This window comes from Lithobates pipiens, unplaced genomic scaffold, assembly GCF_037356315.1.
Source record: "Lithobates pipiens isolate NorthernLeopardFrog02 unplaced genomic scaffold, aLitPip1_a1.2 Scaffold_57, whole genome shotgun sequence".
Classification (NCBI taxonomy): Eukaryota; Metazoa; Chordata; class Amphibia; order Anura; family Ranidae; genus Lithobates; species Lithobates pipiens.
In genome coordinates, this window is record NW_027507879.1 from 1,212,808 (window position 1) to 1,227,662 (window position 14,855).

The 14,855-nt window shown below is 46.1% G+C and overlaps 1 protein-coding gene across 2 annotated transcripts in view; it reads right to left on the reverse strand.

Annotated features, from left to right (window-relative positions):
• ZFYVE21 (zinc finger FYVE-type containing 21) overlaps positions 1-12,247 on the reverse strand; it is a 59,745-nt gene extending 47,498 nt beyond the window's left edge. The window contains exon 1 of one of the 2 annotated variants that reach the window (XM_077467592.1): positions 11,970-12,247. In XM_077467592.1, coding sequence (XP_077323718.1) covers positions 11,970-12,089 — 120 coding nt within the window. In that variant the 5' untranslated portion in view covers positions 12,090-12,247. The remainder of the gene's footprint in view (positions 1-11,969) is intronic. The other variant, XM_077467593.1, reaches the window with a different exon arrangement.
• Between the last annotated feature and the right edge of the window lie 2,608 nt (positions 12,248-14,855).

The window sequence follows — 14,855 nt, forward strand, 5'->3', positions numbered from 1 at the left end:
TAGCATGTGATCTGCACAGCAGTGCGGTGCAAATCAAATGCAATGTCTAGCATTGCTGCAGTGTGAATTGGCCCTTAATTACCTAGTTAGTTTTTACATGTTGGCCCATAGCAGTGGGCAACCATTTACATGAAAAGAGTATAAAATAGGATACACACGCAGAAGAGTGGATGCAATTTTTTTTTTCCTGTCGCAGCTCCAGGTTGTGGATCTTTGCACAGCGGCTCACATGAGTCCATGTAACACAATACGCTCTGAATGCAGAAAATTGTACACCCATGTGTCCCTAGTGCTCAACTCTGGGCATGACCCCTTACAAAAACACGCACCTACATAGCCACTTCCCATTGAAAGAGAAAGCAAAAAAAAAAAAAAAATTTAAAAAAAGAAGAGGGGGAGGGGGTTTGTTGGGGGCATATTAGTGCCACCTGTCATCGGTGCCACCTATTAGTGCCACCTGTCATCGGTGCCACCTATTAGTGCCATCTGTCATCGGTGCCACCTATTAGTGCCATCTGTCATCGGTGCCATGTTAGTGTCACGTGTCATTGTCCTGGTGCTCCAGGGCCTTCAAAAGTGTAATATGTAGTCAACAAGTTAGATGTGTAATTTATGCTCCTAGAACATGTGAAGGTGCTCCCTGCATGTTGGGCCTCTCTATGTGGCTAGGCTGTGGGAAAAGTCCCACACATGTGGTATCGTAATACTCAGGAGGAGTAGCAGAATGTATTTGGGGCATTATTTGTGGTATACACATGCCATGTAAGAGAAATAACCTATTACAATGAAAATTTTGTTAAAAAACAAAACAAAAAAACAAACACACAAAACTTCATTTTGCAAAGAATTGTGGGGAAAAAAAAATGACAACATCAAAAACCTCACCATGCCTCTCACTAAATACCTTGGAATGTCTACTTTCCAAAAAGGGGTATTTGTACTTTCCTGGCTTGTTCGGGTCGCAAGAAATTAGATAGGCCATCGGTACTTCAGCTGTGATCAATTTTTTTATGATTTGCACCACAGTTTGTAGACTCTCTAACTTTCACAAATACCAAATAATATCCACTAATTTGGGTTATTTTTACCAAAGATATGTAGCAGTATAAATTATGGCCAATTTTTTTTTTTTATAAATTTGCTAAATTTTATCACAGAAACAAAATCTTTTTTTCATTTATAGCGCAAAAAATAAAAAACCCAGAGGTGATCAAAATACCACCAAAAGAAAGCTCTGTGTATGAAAAAAAAAAAAAAAAAAAAGGACAAAAAATCATTTGGGTACAGTTTTGCTTGACTGAGTAATTGTCATTCAAAGTGTGAGAGCACCGGAAAGCTGAAAATTGGTCTGGTCACAAGGAGGGTTTAAGTGCCCTGCTGTCAAGTGGTTAAAGAATGTATATAAAAAAAATATATATTATATATATATATATATATATATATATATATATATATATATATATATATATATATATATATATATATATTTTTTTTTTTTTTTATTTCTTCTGTACACTTTTCATCCTTTGCAACAGTGCTGCTAATCCCCTACACAGTGTGTGATGGCTCTATGGAATTTCCCAGGGTGGGTCAATATGATGGGGTCAACAGTAAAACAGGATTATACGAGTTAAAAAAAAAAAAAAAAAAAACCTACATGTATAATTCTTTTAAAAGTCCAAAGTCCACATGACGGGGTGTAGGAGCACATTTATGCCGCGTACACACGATCGGAATTCTCGTCGGAAAAAGCTCCGATGGTTTTCCCGACAGAATTCGGCTCAAGCTGTTTTGCCTACACACAGTCACATCAAATTCTGATCATTTATAAACGCAGTGACATACAACACGTACGACGGGACTAGAAGAAGGAAGTTCAATAGCCAGTAGCCAATAGCTTCCGTCTCGTAGTTAAATCTGAGCAATGCGTGATTTTTGGCGTGTCGGAATTGCATACACACGATCGGAATTTCCGATAGAAAGTTTTTCCGTCGGGAAAATTGAAAACATGCTATAAATTTTTGGCTGGCGGAAATTCGGACAGATAAATTCCGATGGAGCGTACACACGGTCGCATTTTACGATGAAAAGCTTTCATCAGTCTTTTTCTGGCCGGAATTCCGATCGTGTGTACGCGGCATTAGCAGAGGGGAACAAATCACTGTCACCCCATAACAGGAAAATACCGGAACAAGGACCTTTGCGACTGGATCATCATCAGGTTATAGGTTAATGAAACAAACACAAAACAAACAAACACAAAACAAACAAACACAAAACAAACACACACAAAACAAAACAAAACCACAAAAACAAAACCACAAAAAAAAAACCACAAAAAAAAACCACAAAAACAAAACCACAAAAACAAAACCACAAAAACAAAACCACAAAAACAAAACCACAAAAACAAAACCACAAAAACAAAACCACAAAAACACAAAACCACAAAACCACAAAACCACAAAAACACAAAAACACAAAACCTTTTTTATAAATTGCATTAAACTTTTAAAAAGATTACGAGGAGCTCTTAGTGGCCGGTTTTATGCAATTCTTTAATCACCTCCCGCCCGCCCTATAGCCGAATGACGGCCGTAGAGCAGGCGGGTTCCTTCGCCTGGTCGTCCCTGGACGTCCTTTTGTTTACTTCCGCAATGCGCGCCGCCGGGGGCGCGCATCGCGGAAGTTTTGTACTTGCCGTGTCTCCCGGAGACAGGCAAACACAGATCGCCGTGAACGGCCAATCAAAGCGGCCGTTCACAGCGCGGTCGCAGCTGCCAATGGGAGATGATCTCAAATGTAAACATATGAGATCATCTCCCATTGCCGTGTCTCTCCCTCCTCACACAGAGACAGCGTGTGAGGAGAGAGAGGATCTGTGAGTCAGCCCCAGTGCCACCCGTCAGCCCCAGTGCCACCTGCTCCAGTGCCACCCGTCAGCCCCAGTGCCACCTGCTCCAGTGCCACCCGTCAGCCCCAGTGCCACCTGCTCCAGTGCCACCCGTCAGCCCCAGTGCCACCTGCTCCAGTGCCACCCGTCAGCCCCAGTGCCACCTGCTCCAGTGCCACCCGTCAGCCCCAGTGCCACCTGCTCCAGTGCCACCCGTCAGCTCCAGTGCCACCCGTCAGCCCCAGTGCCACCAGCCCCAGTGCCACCCGTCAGCCCCAGTGCCACCCGTCAGCCCCAGTGCCACCCGTCAGCCCCAGTTCCGCCAGTGTCAGTGCCAGCACCAATGCCACCTGCCAGCGCCATCCGTCAGCCCCAGTGCCATCAGTGCCGCCAGTGCCAGTGCCACCCGTCAGCCCCAGTGCCATCCGTCAGCCCCAGTGCCGCCAGTGCCATCAGCCCCAGTGCCATCAGCCCCAGTGCCATCAGCCAGCCCCAGTGCCATCCGTCAGCCCCAGTGCCGCCAGTGCCACCTGCCAGTGGCAGTGCCACCTGCCAGCGCCAGAGCCGCCAGCGCCACAGCAATTAGCCAGAGCAAATAGCCAGCGCCATCTGCCTCCAGCGCCATCTGCCTCGTCAGTGCCACGTGTCGTCAGTGCCACGTGGGGTCACTTTGTGGGCATTTCCATTGTCCTGGTGCTCCAGGGCCTTCAAAACTGTAATAGGTGGTTGAGAAATAAGATGTGTAATTTATGCTCCTAGAACGCCTGATGGTGCCATTTCAATATTGGGCCTCTGTATGTGGCCAGGCTGTGTAGAAGTCTCACACATTTGGTATCGTTATACTCAGGAGGAGTAGCAGAACGTATTTTGGGGTGTCATTTTTGCTATGTACATGCTATGTGTTGGAAATATCTTATAAATTGACAACTTTGCGTAAAAAAAATGCGTTTTCATTTTTTTTCCACATTTTCCCAAAACTTCTGGAAAAAAATGAACCATTCAAACGACTCATTATGCCTCAGATTATACCTTGGGGTGTTAGCTTTCCAAAATGGGGTCACTTTGTGGGCATTTCCATTGTCCTGGTGCTCCAGGGCCTTCAAAAATGTAATAGGTGGTTGAGAAATGAAATGTGTAATTTATGCTCCTAGAACGCCTGATGGTGCTATTTCAATATTGGGCCTCTGTATGTGGCCAGGCTGTGTAAAAGTCTCACACATTTGGTATCGTTATACTCAGGAGGAGTAGCAGAACGTATTTTGGGGTGTCATTTGTGGTATACACATGCCATGTGAGAGAAATAACCTATTACATTGAAAATTTTGTGAGAAACAAAAAAAAAAAAAAAAAAAAAAATCTTCATTTTGCAAAGAATTGTGGGAAAAAAATGACAACATCAAAAACCTCACCATGCATCTTACTAAATACCTTGGAATGTCTACTTTCAAAAAAGGGGTCATTTGGGGGGTATTTGTACTTTCCTGACTTGTTCGGGTCGCAAGAAATGAGATAGGCCACCAGTACATCAGATGTGATCAATTTTGTGCGATTCGCACCACAGCTTGTAGACTCGCTAACTTTCACAAAGACCAAATAATATCCACTAATTTGGGTTATTTTTACCAAAGATATGTAGCAGTATAAATTGTGGCCAAAATTTATGAAAAAAAAATTATAAATTGCAAAATTTTATCACAGAAACAAAGAAATATGCATTTTTTTTCAAATTTTTCGGTCTTTTTTCATTTATAGCGCAAAAAATAAAAACCCCAGAGGTGATCAAATACCACCAAAAGAAAGCTCTATTTGTGGGGGAAAAAAAAGGACACAAAATTCATTTTGGTACAGTGTTGCATGACTGAGTAATTGTCATTCAAAGTGTGAGAGCACCGAAAGCTGAAAATTGGTCTGGGCAGGAAGGTGTTTAAGTGCCCAGTAAGCAAGTGGTTAAAATCATAACAAGGTGGGAATTGGCTGTAAATGGACTGGAGATGAGAGGCACTGAGATGACATTTATTTATCATACACGGTGCTTAGCAATCAGAGTTTATATCAACTCTAACTAGACTGACTCGTTTAGCTCGAGGTAAAGTGATGACAGCAAATGCTTGTAAAAGATGTTCACAAAACAAATAGATTGTTATACAGAAAACACAGAGGAAGGACAGAGGCTGCCCGTCTCCTCTGGGCTCCACTGAATGTTGTGGATTCACATCGCACTGCAATACATCCCTTCCCAGCTGTGCTAGCCGGGGGCATCGACAGGCTGACCCCGGACCCATAGATGTTGCTTTCTGGGTCACAGCAAGAAGGAGAGGGGAGAGGGGAGAGGGGAGAGGGGAGAGGGGAGAGGGGAGAGGGGAGAGGGGAGAGGGGAGAGGGGAGAGGGGAGAGGGGAGAGGGGAGAGGGGAGAGGGGAGAGGGGAGAGGGGAGAGGGGAGAGGGGAGAGGGGAGAGGGGAGAGGGGAGAGGGGAGAGGGGAGAGGGGAGAGGGGAGAGGGGAGAGGGGAGAGGGGAGAGGGGAGAGGGTGTGTATCCACTCCTCCCCTCCACCCGCATAAAAAAATATGCACATTTTTGTTTACCCCTTCCCAGCCAGTGTCATTCGTACAGTGACAGTGCATATTTTTTAGCACTGATCACTGTATAACAATCACTGGTCCCTAGGGGCGCAACGGATCCAAAAACTTATGGATTGGATTGTTCCTCGGATCGGATCAGTTTTCGGATCAGCAAATAATAACAATTTGCAAAAACCTGTGGAAATTCCACCACCATATAGTACAATCTCCCCCACGTCATCTCCCCCACTGTAATATTGGCTGAGTATAGCAGAGTATTGGCAAGGTATAGCAGAGTATTGGCAGGGTATAGCAGAGTATTGGCAGGGTATAGCAGAGTATTGGCAGGGTATAGCAGAGTATTGGCAGGGTATAGCAGAGTATTGGCAGGGTATAGCAGAGTATTGGCAGGGTATAGCAGAGTATTGGCAGGGTATAGCAGAGTATTGGCAGGGTATAGCAGAGTATAAAGCAGGAGTCTCAAACTGGCGGCCCTCCAGCTGTTGCGAAACTACAAGTCCCATCATGCCTCTGCCTTTGGGAGTTATGCTTGTAACTGTCAGCCTTGCAATGCCTCATGGGACTTGTAGTTTTGCAACAGCTGGAGGGGCCGCCAGTTTGAGACCCCTGGTATAGAGGGAAGGTTGAGCATAGATGGACTGTGACAATTGCAGTCACAGAGCAGCGCTGTGGGCACTACAGATCCAGCCCGCATCGCTGCTGTCATCCGATCTCTCCCCTCCACTGTACAGATCAGTACACAGAGGGGAGAGAGGGAACCGGCATCATGACATGACACAACAGTTTGTTTACAAAATGATCGCTCTGTCATTTGACTGAGCGATCACATTGTAAACGGCCGCCGGGTGTACCAAGATGGCCACCACTCCGGAGCTAGGCTGAAGCCTTTCCTAAAGCAGAGGCAGCGGAGCACTCTGCGGATCGCTGGGTGTGATCACAGGTTGACCAGTTCGGATCACGGATCGGTGACGATCTGTTGCACCCCTACTGGTCCCCCCCAGAAAAAGTGTCAGAATGTCTGTTGCAATATCGAAGTCCTGTTTTATTTGGGTACAGTATCACACCACCGCGCAATTGTCTGTTAAAGTAATGCGGTGTTGTTTCGCACAAAAATGGCCTGATCATGAAGGGGGGGGGGGGAATAACCCTCCGAAAGGCAAGTCGTACAAGTGGCAAGTGCCAGCACACCCCAACGGCCTCGGTGAGGACAGTACAAGCCACAGCATGCCTCATCCGCCTCTGGCGACAGCAATCTGACTTGTAGCAGAATAGCCATAAAAATAACTTCCGTTTGCACTTTATAGGCAGCCGAAGACGGGCTGGACAACAAAAGGCTCGCTAAAAGCAAACAACACTCCCGATTCCCAGCATTCCTTGCTATCATGTCCCCGCTCTTCTCTGTAATCCTGACCATATACTACACAATCTGATCCAACAATCTCCTTTAAATCTGCCATCAACTACATACTGCAAGGACCTACCAGGTTTGATACAAGCTGATGGAATTGTTAACGCCAGTTCTCCTATTACATAGTATTGGCAAATCTAAAGCTTTGGAGTAAAAACACTCTCCATTTCCAATCGGATTGTATAGATCTGCCAACAACTATGTAGTGCAAGAGCTGGCTTGACTGAATAGAAAATGGACTAGGGTAGATTAGGTAGGTCCTCGTCTTATATAGTTTTGGCAAATCCAAAGTTAATAAATGCTCATTTGGAGAGGAGTCAACAAAGCCCATGATGAAAGGTCCACCATTCCTACTGTGAAACACGGAGGTGAATTGCTGATGTTTTAGGTATGTGTGAGCTACAAAAGGCACAGGAAATTTGATAAAAATTGATGGCAAGATGAATGCTACATAGTAGGTGAGGTTGAAAAAAGTCCAAATTATGTGTGTGATTATATGTCAGTATTACATCTGAAATTCCCACAAAGTCCAAATCCTTCTTGTACAACAGCATCTCTAGTTCACCCATCTTGTCCGCCAGGCTCCTGGGATTGGTGAACATGCCACATAGTTTAGGCCGGTCGCACACTATCCTCTTATTGGGTGTTCCGAGATTGCAACTAGAACTTTTAGTGTTACTATACTTACCTTGGGCTAATGTGCTTTAGTCAACCTACCACTAATGCCCCCAATACTACCCTCTGGACTATGTTCCGCGCTAACTATCTACCACTGGACCCTCCCCCGTCGCCTAATTTAAAAGTTCCTCTAACTTTTTGGCCATCTTTACTCCCAGCAGATCTGCACCCTCCTCATTCAGGTGCAGTCCATCCCTTCTATAGTACTGGCGACCTCAGGGAACCCAAACCTCTACCTTACTACACCAGCTCCTCAGCCACTTGTTTACTTCCCTAATCCCCCTCTGCCTTTCTGGTTTGGTTATATGTACCGGTAGTATTCCTAAGAATACTACTTTGGAGGTCATTTTCCTAAATTTAGCTCCCATGACACTCCATCTGCCTGACTTGGTCATTGGTGCCAACGTCCATGATCTACCGAACCTGAGGACCCGGTAGACAACATACAGTTCGACAGGTCAGGTCTTTGTCACAGATTGCCCTCTCTGTCCTACCACCAGAAATGGTCTATCCTTTCCCTTTGCTTCCCCCTCCCCCCCCCCCCACTGGAGGAGTTCTGCCCCTGGCAGCTAGGAGAGTCCCACAGCTCCAGCAGTGCTGGTGCCTTATTAGGATCGGCCTTCCTGGCACTTGCCCCTCTATCCATCTACTCTTTTCTGGTGCCGGCACCTTTGTCTCCACCCACCTTAGTGCTGGCCCCTGCCGAGTACGTTCCCAGCTCTCCTTTAGCATGGAGGGTCTTCTTGGTGCTGACAGTTGTTTCCCTAGATTTAGAGCCTGGGCTTCCAGGGAAACAATGTGCTTACATTGCAGTATGTTATATATAAAAAAAAAAAAAATACTGGAGGAACATTTGCATTGATCAGCCAGAAAGCTGCGCATGGGACGTACTTGGACATTCCAACATGACAATGATCCAAAACACAAGGCCAAGTCGTCAGGGATAAAGTTGTGGAGAAGAAAGCAGGGGAAGGTTATAAAAAAAATCTCCCAAGCTTTGAACATCTCAGAGCTCTGTTCAATCCATCATCCGAAAATGGAAATAGTACGGCACAACTGCAAACCTACCAAGACACGGCCGTCCACCTAAACTCTGGAGGACCTGCAGACATCCACAGCTCAGGAGGGAGAATCTGTTCACAGGACAACTATTAGTCGCGCTCTCCACAAATCTGACCTTTATGGAAAAGTGGCAAGAAGAAAGACATTGTTAAAAGAAATCCATAAGGAGTCCAGTTTACAGCTTGTGAGAAGCCATGTGGGGGGCACAGCAAACGTGGAAGAAGGTGCTCTGGTCAGATGAGACCAAAAATTGAACCTTTTGACCCAAAAACAAGACACTATATATGGCAGAAAACTAACACGGTACATCACCCTGAACAAACCATCCCCACCGTGAAACATGGTGGTGGCAACATGTTGTGGGGATGCTTTTCTTCAGAAGGGACAGGGAAGTTGGTCAGAATTGATGGCAAGATGGATGGAGCCAAATACAAGGCATTCTTAAAAGAAAACCTGTTAGAATCAGCAAAAGACTTGAGACTGGGGCGGAGGTTCACCTTCCAGCTGGACAGCGACCCTAAACATACAGCCAGAGCTACAATGGAATGGTTTAGATCAAAGCATATTCATGTGTTAGAATGGCCCAGTCAAAGTCCAGACCTAAATCCAATGGAGAATCTGTGGCAAGACTTGAAAATTACTGTTCACAGACGCTCTCCATCCAATCTGACAGAACTTGAGATATTTTGCAAAGAAGAATGGGCAGAAATGTCCCTCTCTAGATGAGCAAAGTTGGTAGAGACACCCCCAAAAAGACTTGCAGCTGTAATTGCAGTGAAAGGTAATTCTACAAAGTATTGACTCCGGGGGGGGGGGGGGGGGGGGGGAGCGCCATACAAATGCCCCCCACTTTTCACATCGAAAACCATTTATCATTTTCCTTCCACTTCACAATTATGTGCCACTTTGTGTTGGTCTATCACATAGAAGCCTAATAAAACACATTTATGTTTTTGGTTGTAACATGACAAAATGTGGAACATTTCGAAGGTTATGAATATTTTTCCAAGGCAGCATCTGAGTGTAAGAGATAGAGCTGCACGATTAATTGTTATCACTATTTTTTTTCCCCCCCCCCTTGCAATCTTGACAAACTATTTCCTGATTTGTTCTATGCAGAGAATTCTCTCTGCTCTGCTAAAGCCGACAGCCATCAAAAGAAAGGAGAAAAAAAAAAAAAAAAAGAAGAAGCCATTTTTTTTTTCTGCCAAGAATCACAACATTCTTTAGCAGTGGTAACTAAGTATAAACATTTTGTCCTTTATATCAAAGGAATACACGTTGGTGTGTAAATGAGGGAAGTAGTTAACCACTTAAACCTTTTTCTGACATTTGTTGGTTTCAAGTTAAAATCATTTTATTTATTTTTTTGCTAGAAAATTTTACTTAGATCCCCCAAATTATTTATAAATAATTTGGGGGATCTAAGTAAATTTTCTAGCAAAAATAATAATAATTTTTTTAATAAATATATACATACATTATATATATATACATATACATTATATATATATATATATATATATATATATATATATATATATATATATATATATATATATATATACACATATATACATACACACATATACATATACACACACACACATTTTTTTATGGGGGGGGAAAAGACCCTACAGAATAAAATGGTTTGTTGTTGCAATATTTTATGTCACATTGTATTTGTGCAGCAGTCGTTCAAATAAATTTTTGGGGAAAAAAATGAAGACTTTAATTAATTAAAAAATAAAAATAATTAAAATAACCAGTAAAGTTAGCTAATTTTTTTTTGTTTAATGTGAAAGATTTTACACTGCGAGAATTGTGATCTTTTTAGTCTAAGCAAAAAAATAAAAAAATTGTGATTCTCATTTAGCCAGAACCGTGTGTGTGTATATATATATATATATATATACACACACACACACACACACACACACACACACACACACACACACACACACACACACACTATTACCAAAAGTATTGGGACACCTGTCTTTTTACACACAATTTAATGCCATCCCAGTCTTACTTAGGCCTCTTTCACACGGACGATCCTTGACTGTCAGTTCTTCAGGTGGACCTGAACGGAAGCTCCATAGAGCTCTATGGAGCGTCGGATGTCGGCGGTGACAAGTCCGCTGACATTCGACCCGAAAAAGTGTGACGGAGGAAACACCTACTTTTCCAGTCGTTATCGGATCGGGTGAAGATGGACTCTACAGTCCGTCATCATCCCATCCCCCATAGGGGAGAGCGGCGCTCCGACGGGTCTGCCCCTGCGCAGAGTGCGGAGACGGACCCGTCATCTTCCTGCTCAGCGGGGGATGGACGGAGCGATCCGCCTCTGAACAGAGCGGAAAGCCACAGGGCGGATCATCCCGGATTCGTCTCGTGTGAAAGAGGCCTAAGTCCGTAGGGTTCAATATTGAGTAGCCCCCCCACCCTCCCCCTTGCAGCTATAACAGCTTCACCTCTTCTGGGAAGGCCGTCCACAAGGTTTAGGAGTGTGTCTATGGGAATGTTTGGCCATTCTTCCAGAAGACTATTTGTGAGGTCAGGCACTGAAGTTGGATGAGAAGGCCTGGCTCACAGTCTCCATTCTAATTCATCCCAAAAGGTGTTCTATGGGGGGGTTGAGGTCAGGACTCTGTGCAGGCCAGTCAAGTTCCTCCACCCCAAACTCACTAATCCATGTCTTTATGGACCTTGCTTTGTGCATCACTGGTGCGCAGTCATGTTGGAACAGGAAGGGGCCGTCCCTAAACTGTTCCCACAAAGTTGGGAGCATGAAATTCTCCAAAATGTCTTGGTATGTCTGACGCCTTAAGAGTTCTCTTCACCGGAACTAAGGGGCCAAACCCAACCTCTGAAAATCAACCCCCCACCATAATCTCCCCTCCCCCAGTTCATGTGTGTGTAAAGGCAGGTGTCCCAATACTTTTGGTAATATAGCGAATGGAAGTATTGAGGTGGTAAAGGAGATAATTGCATTGTGGGAAATGTACAAGGACCCTAACAGAGGGCGTCCCCCAACTGCAGAGGGCTCTCCTCTCACTTCCTGTTGTGTCTCCAGGACAGGAAGTGAGGGAAGATCTCCCCTAAGGGGACACCCATGGTTAACAACACAACTCTGATTTTTGTTTATTTTATTTTGCCCAATTCCAGCTCCACCCAGAATGAAGAAAAGTTCAGCCCCTCCCCTGCGGGGTCCCCTGTGGGAGGGGGGAGAGAAATTTGCAGGGTGAGGTGGTCTCTGTGGTCCCCGTCCTCTGGGAGGGCCTCGGTCAGGCTGGGACATGTAGTAGCAGTGTCCCTAGAAGAGTCGCACGCCCCGACCTACCTCCTTATCCGGCACCCACTGCGGCTCCTCCAGGCAGAAGGGGCTGCTGTACGCCCGGTTCTCGGGCAGCATGCGGAGCCCGCTGGGGGAGCGGACCAGCTTCTTCCCATCGGTGGACATCTTTCCTCCCTCACAGCGCCTCTCAGCGCCCAACCAATCGCCTCGCACGTCTCCCGCGACGGACAGCCCGCCTCCGACCAAACGCAGCGCAGCAGGAGGAGGAGGTGGCCTCCCCGCCGCCCAGGATTGGCCGGGACCAGCCCTTAACCCCTTGGTTGTTGGAGCGGGATAGGCGGAGCGGGTCGGCTGTCATGTCACTCCCGCTGGCGCCAGAAGAGTTAAAACCCAAAGTGCCGCGTAAGAGAGATGGCCTCCAATGGGAGCGGAATACGGACAGCACGTGACGTTTGTTGTCCCTGGTCACGGCCAATGAATGGCAGGGATGGCTGATGACGGCAGGCGAGGTGGTTGGTGATTGGAGAGGAACTTTGTTTGTCTGGAAGGTGATTGGCTGCGATGAGTGCGCGGTATTCGCAGTGACTGAAGATGGGACAGGCGTGTGCGGGAGCGGTGTGCACTGAGGGGACCGCGGAGGTGAGACCCCCCCCCCCCCCCACACCTATCCATGGAGCCCTGTACAGGGGAGGGGTTATGGGGCTTAACCACTTCACCCCCAGAATGTTTTACCCCCTTCCTGACCAGGGCACTTTTTACAGTTTGGCACTGTGTCGCTTTAACTGACAATTGTGCGAGGCTGTACCCAGCGCAGAATTCTGACAGCTGCTCTCTCTCTGCTTGCAGGTACATTACATGAAGGAGTTTCACTAAGAGTCAATATGGGCTCAGTGTGAAAATCCCTTTTCTCTGCCAGTGCCAATCGGCGCCGTTTGTCAGTGCCAGTGTGTCCAGTGCCACCTATCAGTGCCAACCAATGCCACCTATCAGTGCCAGTGTGTCCAGTGCCACCTGTCAGTGCCACCTAATATCAGTGCCAACCAATGCCACCTATCAGCACCAGTGTTTCCAATAAGTACCACCTATCAGTGCCAGTGTTTCCAGTGCCACCCGTCAGTGCTAATCAGTGCTGCCTAATATCAGTGCCAACCAATGCCACCTATCAGTGCCAGTGTTTCCAATAAGTACCACCTATCAGTGCCAGTGTTTCCAATAAGTACCACCTATCAGTGCCAGTGTTTCCAGTGCCACCTAATATCAGTGCCAACCAATGCCACCTATCAGTACCAGTGTTTCCAGTGCCACCTGTCAGTGATAATCAGTGCCACCTAATATCAGTGCCAACCAATGCCACCTATCAGTACCAGTGTTTCCAGTGCCACCTGTCAGTGCTAAACAGTGATTCTAATCAGTGATGCCTAATATCAGTGCCAACCAATGCCACTTATCAGTGCCAGTGTTTCCAGTAAGTAACACTTATCAGTGCCAGTGTTTCCAATAAGTGCCACCTGTCAGTGCTAATCAGTGCCACCTAATATCAGTGCCAACCAATACCACCTATCAGTACCAGTGTTTCCAATGCCACCTAATATCAGTGCCAACCAATGCCACCTATCAGTACCAGTGTTTCCAGTGCCACCTGTCAGTGCTAAACAGTGATTCTAATCAGTGATGCCTAATATCAGTGCCAACCAATGCCACTTATCAGTGCCAGTGTTTCCAGTAAGTAACACTTATCAGTGCCAGTGTTTCCAATAAGTGCCACCTGTCAGTGCTAATCAGGGCCACCTAATATCAGTGCCAACCAATACCACCTATCAGTACCAGTGTTTCCAATAAGTACCACCTATCGGTGCCAGTGTTTCCAGTGCCACCTGTCAGTGCTAATCAGTGCTGCCTAATATCAGTGCCAACCAATGCCACCTATCAGTGCCAGTGTTTCCAATAAGTACAACCTATCAGTGCCAGTGTTTCCAGTGCTGCCTAATATCAGTGCCAACCAATGCCACCTATCAGTACCAGTGTTTCCAGTGCCACCTGTCAGTGATAATCAGTGCCACCTAATATCAGTGCCAACCAATGCCACCTATCAGTACCAGTGTTTCCAGTGCCACCTGTCAGTGCTAAACAGTGATTCTAATCAGTGATGCCTAATATCAGTGCCAACCAATGCCACTTATCAGTGCCAGTGTTTCCAATAAGTGCCACCTGTCAGTGCTAATCAGTGCCACCTAATATCAGTGCCAACCAATGCCACCTATCAGTACCAGTGTTTCCAATAAGTACCACCTATCGGTGCCAGTGTTTCCAGTGCCACCCGTCAGTGCTGCCTAATATCAGTGCCAACCAATGCCACCTATCAGTGCCAGTGTTTCCAATAAGTACCACCTATCAGTGCCAGTGTTTCCAGTGCCACCTAATATCAGTGCCAACCAATGCCACCTATCAGTACCAGTGTTTCCAGTGCCACCTGTCAGTGCCAGTGATTCTAATCAGTGCTGCCTAATATCAGTGCCAACCAATGCCACCTATCAGTGCCAGTGTTTCCAATAAGTACCACCTATCAGTGCCAGTGTTTCCAGTGCCACCCGTCAGCGCTAATCAGTGCTGCCTAATATCAGTGCCAACCAATGCCACCTATCAGTACCAGTGTTTCCAGTGCCACCTGTCAGTGCTAAACAGTGATTATAATCAGTAATGCCTAATATCAGTGCCAACCAATGCCACTTATCAGTGCCAGTGTTTCCAGTAAGTACCACTTATCAGTGCCAGTGTTTCCAATAAGTACCACCTATCAGTGCCAGTGTTTCCAGTGCCACCTGTCAGTGCTAATCAGTGCCACCTAATATCAGTGCCAACCAATGCCACTTATCAGTGCTAGTGTTTCCAATAAGTACCACCTATCAGTGCCAGTGTTTCCAGTGCCACCTG